This window comes from Cylas formicarius, unplaced genomic scaffold (genome assembly GCF_029955315.1).
Source record: "Cylas formicarius isolate icCylForm1 unplaced genomic scaffold, icCylForm1.1 PGA_scaffold_12__32_contigs__length_19106922, whole genome shotgun sequence".
Classification (NCBI taxonomy): domain Eukaryota; kingdom Metazoa; phylum Arthropoda; class Insecta; order Coleoptera; family Brentidae; genus Cylas; species Cylas formicarius.
The window spans coordinates 146,101-167,246 of record NW_026844225.1 but is presented as its reverse complement, the minus strand read 5'-3'; the positions used below and the strand labels follow the sequence as shown (position 1 = coordinate 167,246).

Genomic DNA, 21,146 nt, shown 5'->3' with positions numbered 1-21,146 from the left:
TAAAAATGGCAAAGCTTAATGGATGGCTTATTATTTTATCCACTCTAAAGATCCAGTGGCAAGAACAAGCCTTTTATACCAAATTTACATAGCAATTTTTTTAGGACTTTTATGATGTAATTTCAATAACACCCTGTAGATATGAAATCGTCTAAGTATATAAAAATAAGTCACTTTTTGAATCGCAAAGAAACGATCATACTTACGACACTATACAACAACGGTTTTTTAAAAACAGCCAAAATTTGACAATATTAAAAATAAACTGAAGGTTTTTCATATGAAAATGAGTGTTCCTCGGGGGAATAAATAATAAGACAAGGTATACTAAAATTATGTACAGAGAAAAGATGAACGAATCAATAAAACTCAAAGGAATTTTATTCAACATTTAAAAACTTCATCAAAAACCTATAAAAGGCTGGGTTCCATATTTATAGAAGACGCGGTTCCACATAGCGTACTCTTTAACTTTCCTATTTGGTTTTACTGTCAAACTTGTGTCGATATCGAGATAGCGGATGTCGTTTGGATTCACTTGGGGCCACGTGATGTTCAATATCGGGTCTGATTGATCAGGGGTGGGATTGCTAGAATGAAAACTTGCTTAGACCCTTAAACGTAGAACTACGAAGAGACAGATCGTTGATATTGTCGTCGAGTCAATAAAATAACTTACAGTGTTTTGGCAAAGTTAGCCCAGAGGCGTACCATCCTTTGTCTCGTCAATAAATCGGCGTCGGTAGTTATAGGAAATGTAGATATCTTGAAGAGATAAGCTAATTCGTCTGCGTGGGCTACCTTTCCAGCACCTGAAACGATTTGTTTTAAAACCTGCATTCAATAGTAATAAAGGTGCTGACATATAGCATGTCTCAATCTTCATCGTGCTGGTTTTTGGCGGCAATTTTGGTAATAATATATATTTTTTTGTTTATTTGGGTGAATATAATCGTATTAAATTACACTAAGAAATAACAATGACATTAAATATATACAATAAGTTAATAGCTAGGAATGTCTACACATAATTAAATTTTTGCCTTTTACAAAACTTCTGTACTCTGTACCTGCATATATATTGCTTGAGGGGGGTGGGGCGCTAATTAGGGGCGTAAACACCTTCTCGGATGACTGATTCCCAGATTGGGGCCGGGTAGAGACCTGAGTCGCGATTAAGATTGTTAGGTTGTTTATAGATTTCTATAGACTCTTGGATTTTTCGTTGGTAGAAGAACTGATTCCATGCAAGAATTTTAATTTTATCAAATAAAATTTAATGCCCGGTTTCATAAGTGTGTTCGGCAACAGCTGATGAGTTTATTTGTCTTAATCGTAAGGCTCTTTCGTGTTCTTTGAGCCTAGTTGATATTTTTCGTCCGGTCTCTCCAATGTATTCTTTGCCGCATATGCATGGAATGCTGTAAACTCCTGGCATCTCAAATGGAATTTTGTCTTTCACGGACCGCAGATGTTCAGAGATTTTTGGACAAGTGGTAAATCTGGTTTCGACGTTATACTTCTTTAGAACTTTTGATATATGGTCAGTGATGTTTTGAATGTAAGGAAGGACCACAGTGGCAAGTGTACTTGATTTCTTTCGACCTCATTGCTATTGGAAGGTTGTGGTGAAGTGTATTTTTTGACCATGACCATATATATATATATATATATATATATATATATATATATATATATATATATATATATATATATATATATATATATAATTAGATTAATTATTTTCATGAAAAATACACGCCGTTCCTGAAAGTTGTTCGTAAAATCTACTTTACTAAATTACCTGGTATTATGGTACGATTTTCACTCTTGGTTCCATAGAATGAGAACTGATACATATAAACGGGAGTATAATTCGACTGCAATTCGGCTTGTTTCAGTGTTGGCCTGACGAAACCATCACTGGAAAACTGAAACAGAGCGAGTTATACCGTCACCTTTCGTTATGTACCTAACAAATTAATTGTAGTTAGCAACAAATGACATTTAAAACTATATTAACGATTTCTGGATTTTCTTTTTGCATTTTGATCTTTTTTAAGGTGATTTGATTCCATCTAGACTTTATTAACTCTCGGTGGTGAAACATGTTCTGGTGTTGTCTTTCTGGTTGCAAGAATGCACCAAAAGGACGAATGCCCCAGCAGATTTCAAGCGGCATGCGATTGGTCCGAGTGCATGGAAAACTGAGGGCTGGAATCCTCAGACTTGGGAATCTGAACAGAATACCTCCTCAGACAGGCATAATAATTGACATGACATAACATGCATGGAAAACTGAGGGCTGGAATCCTCAGACTTGGGAATCTGAACAGAATACCTCCTCAGACAGGCATAATAATTGACATGACATAACATGTACATAGTCTCAGACGAATCCAGAAGATTTGTAAATAGTATTACAGTACTGTAAAAGTTTATTTGGAAAAAATTTGTATTGAGCTAATACGTTAAGGTGTTCATGAGTGTAACAGATTAATAAGAGACTTTGATAAAGATTTATCTAATACAAGTACCCACGCCATAAGAGTGTCAAAGAGTAGTTTTACTGGTTCAAGCTCTGCAGTTGTCTTCCTTTCTTTTTTAACATAACTTAGTATATAGGTTTCTTTTTAACATATGTTTATAAATTTAAATGTCAATGAGAGCCCTTGTATTGGTTCGAAACAAGAGATTTTATTTTCGACCTAAAGCCAAGGAAATAAAAATTTTAAAAAAAGCAAGCTTACCTCTACCACCTGGTTGGGATTATCAGCAAATTTCCCACCTTTTCCAACATATGCTTCCTTAATTAAATATCCTATTTCCGTTAGATTGGAACCCGGAAGTGGTACGAGATCGTTTGGTATTAAACTAGTTACATCGGAATCCATATCAACTCCCTTATCTCTCGCAACCTGTAGAGCTGGAACGCCTCAAAATAGCACTGAATCGGAAAAGGCAATCATTAAACCTTACAAGAAAAAGAACCCAGCGATTCTTCGGAAGTAGTGCCGATCATTAAAGGAAGTCGATTAATATTTCCAGATTGAACTAACGGAAAATTGAGCTCTGTAATGTAGGCATCCTTATCCTCCACCTCCATTGTTATGCCAGACTGTAACACGTTTTTAGGACAACGTTGCTAAACTAGCTGCATAAGATAGAGAATTTAGTGATAAAACTTACCCCTATTCCGGAATTTTGGTTGAGAGATGACAAAACTTCTACCGGTTGACTTTGTAGAAATTCTCTTATTTCTCTAGTGGAATTTTTGTCCGAAATAGAATTGTCGATTGCTTTCGCGACCTCGTAAGCTGTGGGATTTGAAAAAGCGGACATACCCATTAAGGAACATCCGCTTTGACAAATCGCAGCCCTGAATAATCCTGCGAAAAATATGGCGGGTTTAAGGAAACATGGGGCCTCGAAAAGTCAGCAATATTCCTTTTTTTAAAGCCAGTAGAACAACCGAATTGTGATTAAATGGCTATAGGTTGTTACAGAAAAAAATCTTTTAATGTTACGCAATAAACTAGTACAAAAAATTGCCTATTTTTTAAGTGAAAAATTAATAAACATTAATGACGTTCTTCATTTTAGTTTTTCAATTTGATCAGTATGCAAAAAATGACGATTATGATTTTTAAAAGGTTTTTTTTTATATTAATCATGATTGAACATGAACAAAAAATGAAATTTTTGTTTTTTTCGTTTTCACCCAATTTTATCTACTTAATGCTTCTTCAGCCACTTCTGTAATAGTGATTATTTGTTCCATTTTTTTACAGCATACTGAAGATTTTTATGTAGATACTGTGGTGTCTTTATTGCTAATGTATTAAAAAAGATGGTTGTGAAATGTAAATGACGGTAATTGTTTTGAAATTGTTTGAAATAACGATTTGAGGGGTCCATATTTGTGTATGTTTCAAAATTAGTTTTAAATTCATGTAAGCTTTTTTTAGACAGCTCTGAATCAGTCAACAACCCTAAATTTTTTATTTACATACTTTACCTTTAATACGTTATTGTAGGTTTACAAAAATTTTATTCTGTTTGTTTTTCTAGCAAAAAATATTCCTGAAGTTTTGTCAGAATTGAGCTTGAGATACATCTGAGTATCATCTGCGTTAAAGTGTTGCAGACATGATAAAAAGACTTTTGACGATTGTGCTATATAATACATAATAACAGAGGTCCCAAAACCACCTCTATGCTCACGGTTGATAATAGTATATTATGCAACAAGTTCGGTAAACGCCATTTGACTTACGAGTTTATTTGACACGAGCGGAGCGAGTGTTTAATAAACGAGTGACTTAAAAAGTTTACCGAACGTGTTGCATACTATACTTTTCGTACGACCGTTTGGGTATATTTTCGCAGAACAAGGCATTCACTGACATGAACTTCAGAATTGACAAACGTCACCATTCAAGGCGTGGGAAATATCTCCGAAAACATCCGATTGCTCCCAAACCCGTGCGGTAAAATCCCGGAAATGTCCGAACTGGCTCGGAATCGCGGGAAACGAAACTGACGTGGTAAAGTGACGCTTTCCGCACGATAGATCCGTGTGTTATTAGCTATTTTTCAGACGGGAGTAGAAAAAATAATTTTTAATAAGCTTTCGTGCTCACACACTCAAACCAGTATAGTTCAAATTCGATAAAGGCTAGTGATTGAATGTGTGAGAATAATCTAACAAAACATAGTCCTAGGACTTAAAAATATCATCAGTCATATTGAGAAGGACCGTGAAACTGTAAATAGGTCTATATCACGTATGATTTTCGGGGATTATACTAAATTTGTTTCAGTAGGTAACGAGCTGTCTTTCATTTATTTTCTTTTGAAAATTTGATCTTTTCTATCTTTGGTTTTAATGTTACTGGGTTTACACGTTGAACTTTAAATAGAGTTAACAAAGTAATTATAAGTAACGTCTACATTACTGAGTTGAGGTGGAATATCATGAAGACCACATTTCTTTAGAGTTATTTAATTTTAATCTGTTATAGTAGCACGTTTTCTTTTGCCTTCTAAATGCAGTGGTAATCATATTTGTAAATCTTTTATAATTTTCAAATCAGCTACAGTTTTGGTATGTTTATATTTAGTGAGCCGTCTATCACTATCCTTCGTTATTGGGCGTAATTTTTTTTTTTTTAACTCAAGTATCACTTAACCCTACCGAGATGGTTTATAGAGGAACCATATATATGTGAAGAAGGTTTAGGACATTGGAATAATGGAACCAGGCGATCCCTACCTTTTGATATGGAGAGAGCAAACAAATTACCATGTTAGTGGATGTAATAACAAAAATTTGAAAAACAATGTTGTTTATCCAAATCTCAAATCTGAAATTTAGAAGAATTTTTTCTGAACATTAATTAGTGATGTTAGTAATATATGGAGTGTTTCTTAGCAACTACAGTTATTTTCACAATTAGAATTTAATTATTTAGTGAGAGACCTAGGTTTATCTAAGGATCTTTCCGAAATTTTAGCATCTAGACTTCGAAATAATATTTACTGGCACAAGACGTTAAGTCTTATATTTCAGGAAGCTCGAGACAGAATTTATAGGCTATTTTGAATTTTACGCTTGTTACACTAAAGTCTTTTTGTTGAATAATATAACAGAAGCCTTGTATATTAAATTAGGTCTGATGAAACAATACGTTAAAGCTTTAAATAAAGATGGATCATGTTTTAAATAATTTTTAATAAATAAAATGGTTAATACAGTCATGGAATGTACAGGAAAATCTACTTTAGACCAAGAGGGAGAGATCTTCCAAAAACAAAACTATTGTTATTTAATTTAGATCTTTTAATTCGGTTTTTGTTCTTTCATTTTAAAAAACCTTATGCGATAGAGGAAAATTCTAATCTGATTTAAATGTAATGGGTGTTTTTTTTCGATGTATAGAACTTTAAGTTGGCATTACTGTTCAAGATGGCGACCGATTTAACAGCTGCCAAGTGATTTATTCTCAATTTGGTTTGGCAATTCATCATGAATAGATTCACGCCTGAACAACGCTTGCAATAGTGCAATTTTATTTCGAAATTAATGGTTCTGTGCGGAATACGTATCGCGCACTACGTCCATTTTATCGTCGACAAAATCGTCCATCAGAGCAGTTAATTCGATTAACCATGGAACTCGCATCTCCAGAGACGCCGTACGGTGCGTACAGAAGAAGTTATTGCTGCTGTAGAGCGTAGCATTGAGGAAAACCCGAATGAGTCCATCCGCCATCGAGCACAGGAATTGGATCTGTGTCCATCCACTTTATGGAAGATTTTACGGAAGGATCTTGGTTTACGTGCTTACAAAATCTAACTCGTGCAAGAATTGAAGCGAAACGATCATCAAGTAAGGCGTAGATCCATCCAATGGACCCAAAACGAGATTACAGTTGTTCGCGATTTTCATAAGCGAATTTTGTTTAGCGATGAAGCGCACTTCTGCTTGAATGGCTACGTGAACAAACAAAACTGCCGCATTTGGAGCGAAGCTAATCCTCAAGTGTATGTCGAAACACCGTTACATCAAGAAAAACTGACTGTTTGGTGCACTTTATGGGCTGGTGGAATCATTGGTCCGTACTTCTTCAAAACGATGATGGCCAGAACGTAACAGTCAACGGTATAGAGCTATGATTATTAACTCTTTCATTCCTGAATTGAATAACCATGATGTCCAGGAGATGTGGTTTCAAGAAGACGGCGCAACATGTCACACCGCTCTTGCCACAATCAATTTATTGAAAGACACGTTTGGTGACCGCCTAATTTCACGTTTTGGACCTGTGAATTGACCTCCAAGATCTTGTTATTTAACACCGCCAGACTACTTTCTGTGAGGCTATGTAAAGTCATTGGTCTATGCGGATAAGCCAAAAACGCTTGACCATTTGGAAGACAATATTCGAAGTGTTATTGCCGATATACGGCCACAAATGTTGGAAAAAGTCATCGAAAATTGGAAGTCCAAATTGGACTACATCTGCGCCACCCGTGGCGGTCATATACCAGAAATCACATTTAAAATGTAATGTCAATCGAATAATCCATCGTTGTTTTATTGCAACTTAAAGTTCTATAGATCGAAAAAAAAACAACCCTTAGAAGGCCTATGTTATTCAGAATCGAAATCTGTCCTTTGACTGGCGTAAATTCTGGCGACAGTTCTGTTGTGTTGTTGAGATAAAATTTGGACCCGAGCGACAAAATTTGTTTGAGACTGGACGGGGCTTTTATTTCTGTGAATCGTCTTATTTCTTGATAACGGAAATTGCCCGAGATTGGAAATGAGGTGAGATGTGTTAATTCCTGCTTAAGATATTCGTGTTGCGAAAGAGATATAGCTCTGAAAAATAAGGAATGTATCACAATTTCGAAATATATGACAAAAGGTTAAGTCTGGTTTTCAATTAATAATGTCTAGAAACGAAGAACTGTTGTGAGTTTTCCAAATGAATCGCTCATTTCAAAAACCCCATAAGTCAATTTCCGCCGAAAATGGGTTTTTGCCATGAACGGGTTTAAAATGTCAATTTACATAATTTGTGTTAAAATCCCAATCAGAAAATATTAATACTGAATTTTGACTCTTCAGTGTGAAAACCACATTGGTCGGTGACTTTTGGCGTTATTGGGCAGAGCGGCGGATTAGGGCAGATTCGATGGCGGGGATGCGTGACGCATGAATTTGTTTATTTTCTCTCGACGATCATGTTAGTCTACTGTTTACACCCTTTTAATACGACAGTGATTTATTCGTTAATATTTTTGAGTGTTTTATCGACAATGTCTGACTCCGGTAGTGACGAAGAAACTCAACAGCCACTAAAAAAGAGACATCCAGAACAGTATAAGCGATTTGTGAACATACGGAAAGAAATTTCCGTCAAGAGCCACTGGACCAGATTGCAGGTAACGTTTTTGTGTGCATTAAATTTAGGTATAGTTTGTTATAGGAAAAATCTTGTTTTCAGATGTAAAATGAAAAAGACGATATGAAATTATGTCTTACTAGGCTAAACGGGTTCCATTCCACAGATGAACAAGATTGCTTTCGAAAAATCTTTACTGGGTGGGGCAAGTTCGTAGCGCGTAGCGCGAAGCAGCTTTTTATTATAAAAGGAAAGAAATTCGCGGTTTCGTGTGGTAAAGGGACGCATTGTTTTTCTATCGCGCTCCTGCGGACCACTATGGAAATTTCGGAAAATCGATGTAATTTAATTGTTCAAGCACCCTGTATAAAATGCCCTTCACATCTCATGTAACTTCAAAGTTACAGCAAACATCGGCAAATGTTAAAATTTGCACAAATAATAGCGATATCGAAATACATTTTTTCAAATATCCTCGTATAATTGATGAAACCTGATACTCTTTCACGACAGGCTTTACGATACTGTTCAAATGAAATTATCTCATCTTTAACGGTTTTTCATTTATCGCCAATAATTCACCCACAAAAACGGAAATTTTTAGGATATTTTAGATTTTTTGCCCATAAACGACCCTGTATATGATGCAATCATTGTTCGAAGTAGAGATTATAGCCCTGGATTTTCCACGCGTCCTGGTTCAAGAATTTTTTGAAAATATAGTGCAGTGCGCCGTAATAATCAATGACGTCATCGCGTCTTGACAATCCCCGAAATAACGATTTCAATATGTATTTTTTCAAATATCCCGAGCGGCGTATCTGATAGGCGAAAACCACAAATTCAAAAATTGTATCTCTTGATACGACCTATGACACGGTTTGAATCAATTGGTCATATTTTTTATGATTTTTGATTTGCGGCTAGTAATTTACTCTGTAAATTATAAAATAATAATAAATAATTTCAAAACCCTGTATATAATCGAAAAAATGCCCGAAATAAATGTTATTGCACTGAATCTTCTACGTCTGCCGGTTAAAGAATTTTGCCGATGGGGTGAACAATTATGGAAGAAAACATATTTTTGTGGAAGTTAAAATTCCCAAAAAAAAATTTCAATTTTTTTTTTAAAAATGCTTGGCAAAATTTATTGAGCCCAATTTCTACCGTTTAAATGTGGACACGGACTTTTACTTTGCTGCTCTATCATCATTTGATATCTGCAAATTGAGGACACTTAACACATTTCTCATTAAGCACGGAATATCGGGAACATCCTGTACAATAGGTGAAAACCTTAAATACAAAAGTTTTTGCTGTCTATGCGGGCTATATTGCAATACAAAAAAAAAGTTATAACCAATTTTCAATAATAGGGGGACGCATTTTTCAGTTTCTTTGAATTTCTGGCGCACCCTGTATATTTTTGAAAAATTGTCAGGAATAAAGGTTTATACAGCCGTATCTGCTGCTTCTTCTAGTTTGAGAACTTTTTTGGTCACGTAAACAGTTTTTGGAAAATGATGTTTTTTGCAGACCCTTGCACTCTCGAGTTTTTATTTTTTTAGAATACCTCCCGACCCCCCAGCCACCCGATTTTCAATAGGTTGCGTCACGGGACAAAGCTGCATATATGTGTTCAATATGAAGTCGATTGCTTCAAATTTCGGCCACTTATCGTGTTTCATAGCAAGGTCCAAAAAACAGTCGAAAATCGCGAAAAAAAAGATGGATACCGACGTCGTATCAGTGCCATTTCTTATAAGCTTATGTGTCTCGTGGAGGGTTAAAAAGGATGCAAATTTCAATTTTGTAGCTTCAGCGGTTCGAAAGATGTTTAGGAAAAACCAAAAGACGTGAACGGAGAACGGACAGACAAAACAAAAATTTCAAAAAATACGATTTTCGAAAGTAACAACATATTTTCTTGCAACAACTAATTGAGAAAGGCGCAGTAAAAACTCATAGACCTCGTAAAGGAGGATCTATACAAATGGAAATTTCTTTTAAATGCTACATCGTTACTTCTGGTGGAAGAAAACTGGTATGCAAAAAAGCGTTCGTTTCTATCTGGGGCGTCACTGCAGATCGCGTTCGTCGCTTGTGCATCTTGCATCAACAGTCGTAGACTCCAAAAGTTAGAAGGAGTAAGCATCCAAAAGCCAGCACAACTCGTTCCGAAATTTTGAAAGCAATTCATGAAAATATTCTTTCATTTCCCAGAAAGAAAACTCATTATTCAGGTAAAGATATTGAATATCTAGTTGCCGCTTTGAATGTGAAAAGTATGCATTCATTATTCATGAAAAAGCATCCGGAATATAAGGTTACTTATGCATTTTATGTAAACTATTTCAAGAATACGTTTTTGGCTAAGGTTCGGCAGACCTCAGGTCGATACGTGCGTAACTTGTGAAGAGTTAACCCTTAAAATGAAAAACTCTACGCTAGGATTTTATGCCAAAAATGCTGTCGAAACATAGAAGACTAGTCACAAAAGAAGAGCACAAAAGTTTCATAATAAAATTCGTGACATAAAAGAACTTTGTAGATCTCGTGAAGATGTGGCCACCTTAACTTTTTACTTCATGCAGAACGTGCCGGTGCCGAATATTCCGGTACAAGAAATGTTTTACCCAAGACAACTGTGAGTGAATTGTTTTGGCATAAAAAATCTTAAGACCAATGAAACTGTGTTTTATCTCTACGATGAAGGATTAGGAAATAAAGGAGAAAATGAAGTGTGCTCAATGCTCCTTCATTATCTGGAGAACTTCTTGAATGACGTGGACGAACTATACCTTTTCTCAGACAACTGTCCAGGACAGAAGAAGAACCATACATTGATCAGATTTCTTTTGGCTTTGACAGACACCAGCATATATTCAAAAATAACACATTTTTTTCCAATAAGGGGACACTTCTTCTTGCCCAATGACCAAGATTTTGGTGTTGTAAAAAGAAAAATTGAAAAGGTTGACCGGGTATACCTGCCTGATCAGTATTATTCTATGATGAGCGAAGCCAGCGAAAAATTTTCTGCATTAATTTTGGAATTCTCAAAGTGATGGAAAAAGAGTTCCATAAGAACTGAAAGAACATTTTCCTTCAGAGAAAATCGATATGCCTCCAATAACTGTGTGTTGCTAACGCTGTTGATTTAATTAGTACCGGATATTGATTTTGAGTCGCCCTTGGAATGTTTTTTGGAATTTATTGATGCCATCATTCTTCGCGACTTCAATATTCCCAGTTTTATTTCAGATGCATCTAATGACCTCCGGTTCACTTCGACCAGTTATTTTTTAGGAGCAACATGATTCGAACATGTGTGTAATAACATGAATCGTTTGCTGTATCTTGTATTTTCAAGCATTCCTTGCTTTGTTGAAAGAGACGAGTGCCCTATTGTTACGTCTGTACCACTTCAATTAGCATCGAATCAGTCTACAGACTTTGGCCTGTGTTGTGACTCCATGAAAGAATTTAACTTTAGAGAGGCAAATTATTCTCACATGGATGAGTCCTTGAATTGTTTTTATAATACTCTTAATAAGTTATTTCAATAATCCGTTCCACTTAAAGTCAAAAGACCCCGACGTTTCCCAGTCTGATATACTGGAGGGATTATACAAATCTTTGAGAAAGAAGCTTTTGTTGCTATCTATATTTCAAGCACTTAGGCGTCAAATCAAAACTGAAACAGTGAAAGCACATAGTGAGTACTTAAGCAATATCGAATTGAATATACGAGATGATCCTTCAAAATTGTGCTCAATCGAAGAGAAATAGTCCCAGAATCCCAGGCTTGATGTCTTACGGCGGTGAATCTTTTAAGGAAATTCAAGCCATAGTAGATGCGTTTGGTAGATTTCAGTTCGGTCTGTATTATCGCTGATAAGAATTGTAGAGGTGTGATGTCTCTTTCAGCCACAGTTTGTCACTGTATTTATTCCAGTCTTAAGAATAATTATAGTGTTGAGCAATGCGGTTTTGTTTCAAATAAGTAATGCACAAGCAATCTGGCAACGTTGACTAAATATTTATGTAAATTAACTGATGATTTAGCTCAGACGGATGTAATATATATGGATCTTTTTATCGAAACTTCACAGTTGCTAAAAAGCTTCAATACGTATTTTATCCCACATCGGTAGTACCACAAGGGTCAAATTTAGGAACTCTTCATTTTGTCATTTTTATTGATGGTCTAATTGATAAATTGGTTAAATATACTAATAAATTAGTATATGCTGATAATTTAAAAATCTATTGCATGATTAATTGAACATTGCTTGTTGCTTCAGGATCGATTAGGTTTAAATGTTTCCAAATGTAACGTGCTCGCTTATTCTAGAAATCCGAACATAAATTTATTTAATTACGTGATTAATGGAACTGTATTGGTTCGATTAAGTGAAGTTCAAGACTTGGGGATTATCTTATTTTCCAGGCTCTTTTGTATCTCATATTGAGCATTTATTATTATTTTCAAGAGCGTTAGGTTTCGTAATAAGAAGGTGCCGACATTTCAACAATACCTCAGCCATTAGAACTCTGTACCATTCTTAAATGAGATCTAAATTAGAAAATGGGTCATTGGCGTGGCGTCCAATATCTCAATGTCCCATTGATATCCTGGAGTTAATTCAGAGAAGGTTGCTTATATCTGCATAGAGGATTTGAGCATCAGGTACTATTACGCCGGTTCTGGGAATCGTCTCTGGAGGTTAGGGGGGGCATTCGTTCTTTAAAATTTCGGCGTGGGCTTTTGCGTACGGTGAATCCTTTAAGCAACGTAAAATTTTGCGTCCCCAGAATTAAAGCCAGGCCTACATTTCATCTCCCTACACATCAGTCGCCAATTTTGTTTTTGTATGGTAACTTCATTATTGTTTCAGACATATGTGATATTAATGCGAATATACTTCGTGAGATTGTTGACTGTGTTTCGGTTTATGTGCAGAGCTTATATGATTATATTATATTATTTTTCTCTTATTTATATATTTCCTGAAATCGGGTGTATAACTGTTGAAAATAAATTTGCTTGTAACTTTCAAAAATCGATTAAATCGAATTTTCGAAAGTATCTGCGCTCGTATAAATTTTTTTTATCTCGATAACGGTAGGTCCTAAGGCATCGCCGTTAATACAGAAATGATCATCGTGGAAAAAAATTTTTTTTGATCTACTTGTCCGTTCTCCGTTTTCGTCTTTTGGTTTTTCCTGAATAACTTTCGAACCGTTGGAGCTACAACATTGAAATTTGCCTTCTTTTTAACCCTCCACGAGGCACATAAGCTTGTAAGAAATGGCCCCGATCAGACGCCGGTATCCATCTTTTTTCGCGATTGTCGACTGCTTGCCATGAAACACGATACGTATCCGAAATTTGAAGCAATCGACTTCATATTTGGCACATATATGCAGCTTTGCCCCTTGACGGAACCTATTGAAAATGGGGGGGCCTCTGTTTTAGACATATAGACAGCTTAAACTTTTGTATTTACGGTTTTTAAGTATTGTACAGGGTGTTCGCGATATTCCGTTGAATATTAAAAAACATAATAAGTACTCCAAATTTGCAGCTACCGACTTCAGACTTGGGAGAGTAGTAGAAATCTAGGCTCGCAATTAGACTCTTTGAATTGGGACCAATAAAATAACGTGAAGTATGTTTTTTTATTTTTGAATTTTTTGTGTGGTTATTTTGGCATCCAGAATAACATCTTTTCCTCCAAAGCCATTCATCAGATCGGAAAAATTTTACATCCGTAATATGTGGGAGACCCGGTGCTATAACTATTGTTTCACGCATTTTTTTGATTATATACAAGCTGTTTTAGTTATGGACAAAAATTTAAAAGACCCTGAAAATTGTTCCTTCAGAGAGTTAATTATTAACCGTAAATCAAAATTCATACAAACAATAGCTAATCCGTTCAAACAGTGTTATAGGCCGTATCAAGGGCTACAATTTCTGTATTTATGGTTTTCATCTATCGTACTGCATGGTTTCAGAAAACAAGTAGTTTTTTGAAAACCATTTACTCCATTGGAAAAATTCTGATACCAGAAAACTAAGGAGATCCAGAGCTATATCCTCTGTTTCGAACATTGTTGGAATTATATACAGGGTACGTCGTTTGTCGGCAAAAAATTCTAATAGATCCTAGAAATTTCCGCCTCTGTGGGTGGATTATTGGAGATACATGAGAAACTTTTAAAGATGTGATAATTTGATATGAACGTTATCGTAAACCGTGTTGAGAGAGAGTTTAACGTTTCGTCAATAATACAGCGGACGCAAGATATTTGAAAAAATATAATTTTAAATTGCAATTACCAGTACAAATTTTGATATTTACAGTAGTATACCTTAAATTTGAAGTTCGACGAGATGTGAAGGACACCTTATACATGGCGTATTCACAATCAAATTACATCGAGTTTGCGAAAGTTCCATACTAGTTCGCAGGAGCACGATAGAAACATATTGCGTCTCTACAGGAATCCGCGAAGCGCCTTCTTTATAAAATAAAAAGCTGATTCGCGCTATTCGCGACGAACTTGCACCGCTCACCGACGATTTTTCGAAAGCACTCTTGTTATAATTACTATTATTATTATTATTGTATTCACTTCTTTTAAACTTTTAAAATGGTCGATTTTGTGGGGCAATCTAATGTTTACGTAAATTTTACAATTATTAATTTACCTAATGGAACACACAATAGAGTTCAGCAAACAGTACCTGCGGATTTTTTATTCGTAAGGTGAAAACCGACAGATCCTCCACCTGCGCTTTGCCCAAATATGGTAATTTTGTCTGGGTCTCCACCAAAGGATCCGATATTTCCTTTGGTCCAATTCAAGGCAAACAGCTGATCTTTCAAACCGGCGTTTCCCAAAATTTCCGTATCGCCAGTCGACATAAATCCGAAAATACCCAAGCGATAGTTAAAAGTGACGACGATGACGTCTTCCTGGATTAAGTAATCCGGAGCGTAAAAGCTGTAGTCCGAAAAACCACCCACGAAGCCTCCGCCGTATATCCAAAAGAGTACCGGCAACTTTTCTGCGATCTGGAACATCGAAAATATACGTTTGAAAGACTCAAACAACGTCGTTCGAGCAAATCTGAAGTTAAAGTTTTTATATCTGGCTTGCAAAGTCTCTCTATAATTATATAACTTCTGGAAATTTGATAGTTTTTGATAGATAGTTTTCGAAGTATCCGAATAAAATAGTCCAATTTTACAGCCGTCCATATTTCTCTCACGTGGTCCATGTTATTCAAGGTACTCAGGTCAATGACGTCATGCTCCTTTTGAATTATGTGGAATCCCAACTATTGTCGCTATATGCATAGTACGTCATAAAGCTACATCCATTCGTTTGTAATACGACCAAAAACATAGTGCATTTATTGCTGTGACGTTTAAAGTATTTTACAGTACTTTAACCGCAGACCCTCCCAGGACCGTTATAAAACCCATCCCAACAGAAGTAGGTCTTGCCTGAGATGAACCGTAACGAATATTTATAGAAACTTGAAATTTTTATTTGAAATATAAATGGACCGTTTTAAGTTTAATTAGGCGTTGATGCTGTGGGGTATTTTCAAATAAGTAGAAGCATTTATTTTAACATCAGGTATCGTTCTTAAGAGTTTAATCTAAATTGCAATATGTTCGTATATATTACGGAAGTATTTGACTGTGATCCATCCAGTAAGTACATATATCACTTGATTATTCAAAGGGTAAGAGTGAATACCTGTACTCTTTTTATCTATTTATTTTACAGGTAAGTTTGAAAATAATCATTTTTGTCTTATGTGCCTGTCGATTAACGTAATTCTTCTTGGTTTTTTGTGTCTTCTACATAGTTCTTCGTTTTATAAGCAACAACAGTCCTTTTTATGACGGTAGATTATATTCGCGGTAGATAAAGGTGCGTCATAAGAATACAGAAGAGGACGAAGTGGAAATGGTAGTCGAACCTAATGACAATTTAGAAAACGAACTACCTCAGCAACTAAAAAAACGGATCCATTTGTCTTCGGATGCTAAACAAATTGTTTTCAATGTTTACAATTTCATAAGAAACTCAGATCGAGGAGCAGCAATAAAAACAAGTGATCAAAGTTCCGAAGTCAACTATAAGAAAAATTGTTACAAATGGGATAGTCAAGAAGAAAGTAAGAGAGTTTTTAAAGAGTAACAAGCAGATCTAATTAGGCGTATACTCTGCGACGCCTAAATCCAATTTTTAACATTCCCTTTACAGAAAGAATATTGAATATTTATAAAAATCAAATAATTGTAACCGAAGGAGATATTAATCGAATCCAATGCCAATTTTCAAATATTTTCAATAACATTAGAATTTTAGTAGTATTTCCAAAACTTGAGCCTATCCCACATTTAATTAAATTCTTAAAGGAATTTATAGACCCCAAAAATCTTTACGCACTTTATTTTAGAACCGAAAAACTAGCTAAAACCTTTACTGTAACACTACAAAAAATATTTCTAAATTATTCCTACAGGTTTGTTCAATGTTCAAAATTCTTAGAGGATATTGAATCCCAGGACGAACAACAGGAAAAATTAAAAATTTACCACAATACAAAAACTTGCCATAGGGGCAGCTCTGAAATGAAAATAGCATTGACCACTAGATTCTATTGGTCTAAAGTGACCGACGATATCGAGCGGTTTGTAAATATTTGTGATACTTGCCAGAAAAACAAATACGACAGAAATCCCCCTGTCATTAAATTTAGTCTAACACCTATGACATCTAAACCATTCGAACAAATTCATATTGACTCTTTTAAAATCAACAACCAAATATTTTTAACCATTCTTGGCGCCTTTTCTAGATACGGTCAAGCGTATTCTCTTAAAAGTCTGACAGGAACAGCTGTCATTGATTCCTTCCTAACTTTTGTATCACACCATGGTTTACCTTTAAAAATCACGTCAGACCGTGAAACGGAGTCTAAAAATAAAAACATAGAGGACTTTTGTAAATTGTATAAAATTGAGTTGCATTATACCAATTCAAAGAATAGTAACTCTAACTCCCCCGTGGAACTTTTTCATTCTTCTATAATTGAAGCATATCGATGTCTTAAAGAGGAACATAAACCATACAACCCGGAACAAATCGTAAAACGCGCTTTATTAGGATATAATCCAAACACAGTGTCACGAAATTTACGTCTTTTGAAATAATCAAAGGTCATATAAATGACACAAATCCTTTTGACATTAGTGACCACGTAATAATTTCGGACCATGTACAAAAACATAAAGAGAGTTCGAAAAAGGTTTACCAATTAATTTCGGAAAATAATCAAAAAACAAAAGAAAAAATAATTGATAAAAGAAACAAAGAACGCGAGGACCCCCTGAATTTCGATATTGACGAACCGGTCTACATTCGTACTACACGATCAATATTCTTCAGTTACATATAACCTTTCAAAGTGTTTTATCCCAAATTATACTTGACTGTCAAAACCTGATAAATTTTCTGGATAATTTAGAGAACGCAATTGTGTTTGCACACACTAATGCTTTACACAATTCAATAGTTTCTGTTTTGGAAATTCAGAAAATGATCGATTATTTAAAATCAATTTATGGTATAAACAAATTACCAAAATTTATTAACACGTTATCTTATTACCAATTTTTAGGGACTCAAGTAACATTTACAGATAGTAAAACAATTTTTGCTATTCACTTCCCTATTTTAAGGCTTCAATATTTTTCTTTCCATCACCTGTTTCCTGTTATCCAAAATAACACGATAATTATTCCAAAATACCCTTATGTCGCACGAGAAAAAGAAGATATTCATTTCAAAGAGTCCTGCTATCATGAAATCGAGCATACTTTCTACTGCCATGAAAACTACAACTCGAAGGATGAATGCACGATTCAATTGCTTAAAAATCAGCCTATAAGGAACTGTCGCAAACACCATATCGAATTATTACAACCTCTTGCAGAGCAAGTAACGCAAGAAAAAGTGCTTGTCTTACCTGTTAAAAATACATTGGTATTTGCTAAGTGTAAAATTGATCGATACCTTAAGATCGATATTCCAACACTTATAGAAATTCCAGCTGCTTGCCAAATAACCTTGGGCAAGAAAAATTATTACAATAATGTCAAAATTATGAAAGGAAAGGCTTTTTTTACCTGAAGTCTATATAGAAGAATTGAAACCAATTATGTCACACAGATTAGCGAACATCCGTCAAATTAACTTGCAAGACCTATATCAATTAAAACGGATAACAAATGAACTACAACCGATTGAAGAAATTGACCAGCCTATGTCTACAAGTTTAATAACTAATATTATTGTTATTATATTTTTTCTAGCGGTCATTGCAGCCCTAATGATCGTTTTTAGAAAGAAACTTCTACCGAAATGTCAACATAATCAATCCGAACCCAATAAATCCAATCAGCCGGAGCAAACTCATTCCATTATGTTTGCTTCTTGAGGAGAGACGAGTTATGTACAATGATTTCTACGTAATAAGGATAGGACACCGTGAGATCTACGATGTCAGTATTTGGCCACGATGGTACTATGAAGAGACCGTGAGATTCACATTGTCAGCTTTTCGGATACGAACCTATAAAGTCTTAGTTTTAAGTAATATGATTATTCTTGTTGTAACTGCTGCTGCAGAAACTCTTAATTTTCGATTGTATTTTGAAAATAAAGTTTTTAAAAAGTCATCTCGTCTTCGCTTGAACATAATTTTCCGCTCTTGTCAAATAAACTCGTAAATGCCGTTTACCGCACTTGTTGCATAATATACTATTTTACGATTGCATATCCTTAATCTACTTGCAACTAATGAATTAACTAAAATCGGAACTATTGGAAAAACTATTAGGTTTCCGTCTTATTTAAAAGATTGAAAAATTTTAAAAGGAATTCGAAACAAAATTTAAAAATAGGATATTTCAAACATGAGTCAAACTATCCATAGAATCACAGAGAAACTCTGAAAGTGATATGAAAATCGATTTTAAAGATTTATTCGCTATTGAGTTAAAAATATAGCCAAAAATTCCAAAAGTTTGCCGGGCACAGAGAGCTAGCTGATGGACCTGTAATCCTCAACTAAATCCTTTCTGCTCTTTTTAACGGTACTATTACTGCGTTTTTGCACAAAACTGAAAACAGTGTAACTAAAGATTGATTGAAAATTATCGATAATGGAAAACACAGTGATTCAGCAAATTTTTATAAAATTATTTAACTTGTCTTGTATTTCTTTGTATGGAGATCTCCATGTTTGTGAGGGTTGATCTTATAAAAGCTGTGTGTGATGTTTTTTTTTATTTTAATTGTATGTTTGTTTTTTTAAAGTATATTTGTCTGTTACTTCAGTTTGTATTGTACGTTACAATGTAGTATCTATTTTATTATTTAACTGCATTACATTAAAAAGCTTCAAAACTTAAAATTTTACGTAATAAAATATATAAATTCGTTGTTGTACCCGTAATTTTTCAGTTGGAGTGAGCTTTTTCTTTATATTTATCAAATATTTTGAAAAATTTAGAGGCACAAACCATTTAGCTTTTTCGCATTCCTTAATAAAATTACCTGAGAAAATGTATTAAAAATGAATAGCTAAAAAACTCACCTTGTGGGCTGGGGTGTACACGTTGATGTACAAACAGTCTTCGTTCTCCTCTCTAGGCTCAGGGTCTCCAGGAAAATGCGCAGTCGCGATGCAAGCCGCTCCTGTTTGGTTCGCCTCTCGAATACCCTCCCAAGGGTTTGGCGGCGTTGGAGTCTAAACATCGTTAAATTACTTTTAACAAACGTTTGAGCTTCATATAGTTATATTTTACTTCAGAACAGTGTAGAGCATATAGGTATAAGATAATATAGTGACCCTACTACGGTAAAAGTTAATGATTCGCAGGTGGCTATGATATTTTCGTATTGAAAGTTTTGGGCATGCCGCACACCCAACGTACAGATTGCGACATTGCCGTACATTTTGCTATGTAATTTTTCTGCGTTTTTGTGGAAAACTTGTTGTGTCTGTGGTCAAAACTCTAAGGAGTAAATGTACCTACACACGAGTAAGTGTTGTCTTAAGTACAAGTTAATTTAAAGAATTTAAAAAAGGTTTACATAGGGCTCACAAACTTGTATAATTTGTGCTTTCAATACTTGGCTGCTTCACCAAATTAAAGCAAATGTAGCAAATATGACCTAAAGAAACCCTATATATTTTTCAATTAACAAACTGGAAAATGGACTTGCATATAAATGTTTACATGTGAATTTACTAAAGAGAATTCCCTACTTTTTTAGGTACACTTCAACAATTACAGGAAGGATATTTGGGTAATGTGTTTTAGTGTATAAGAATTACAGGAAATATAAGAAAGAAAATAAGCTGCAAGAATTTTTGCTAGAACAAGCATAAACAACTACAAATCTTTGTAAAAATCAATATGGGAAAGTTTTCGTTTGTCATCACGCTTAACGTAAACGAAATTGCCTTTCTAGTACAAGTACAAGTTTTTAGGAAATTACCACTGCCTTTTTTTAGATTAGCATACCTAGTATATGTCATTTTTATATTTTACTTTTTAGTTTACCAAAAGATGAAATTCTAAGAAAACAATGGAAAACATACCTTGCCCAAAATGAAGCTGAAGCTGAAGTTGATAACTTTAGAAGAGGTGGTAAACGTGTCTGTTAGGTGATGTTATCAATTGTACAAAATACTATTTTGATACTAATATGTTACCAACTTTTTTTCAGTCTAAAATATTGATATTTTTTTCGACAATGTTCTTAGTCCTAAAAATTAGCATCTTTCCATCTTGAACATAAGAGAAATTTTTGTTAATAAGAGGGCGTTTTTTGGCTTTATTTATTATTTAGACATAACAATTTTTTTTCTAGGTAAAACTAAAGTAGACACCAGCAGATCTTTAATTTTTAGTGGTAGTCAAAACAACATGACAAATTCCAGAGAGGCCTGGCACAAAACAACCATCGGTCATCAGTATTTAAAAAGGATTTGAGGCCAGTACCATATTGTCAACAAGCACAATGCAGCTGACTTAAATTTTGTCATTTACAATGAATAGAATTTGTGCTTTAGTTACTAATGATTAACAATGGTTTGAGAAATTATAAATAAAAAAATTTTTA

General features: G+C 34.7%; 1 protein-coding gene across 2 annotated transcripts in view; it reads right to left on the bottom strand.

Annotated features, from left to right (window-relative positions):
* Positions 1-359: 359 nt before the first annotated feature.
* LOC132708830 (pyrethroid hydrolase Ces2e-like) overlaps positions 360-21,146 on the bottom strand; it is a 31,660-nt gene continuing 10,873 nt past the window's right edge. Inside the window, exons 3-10 of one of the 2 annotated variants that reach the window (XM_060681444.1) lie at positions 19,612-19,764; positions 14,674-15,004; positions 3,190-3,389; positions 2,980-3,145; positions 2,751-2,926; positions 1,805-1,931; positions 680-812; positions 360-590 (exon numbers count right to left, since the gene is read on the bottom strand). In XM_060681444.1, the coding sequence (XP_060537427.1) occupies positions 404-590; positions 680-812; positions 1,805-1,931; positions 2,751-2,926; positions 2,980-3,145; positions 3,190-3,389; positions 14,674-15,004; positions 19,612-19,764 (1,473 nt within the window). In that variant the 3' untranslated portion in view covers positions 360-403. The remainder of the gene's footprint in view (positions 591-679; positions 813-1,804; positions 1,932-2,750; positions 2,927-2,979; positions 3,146-3,189; positions 3,390-14,673; positions 15,005-19,611; positions 19,765-21,146) is intronic. The other variant, XM_060681445.1, reaches the window with a different exon arrangement.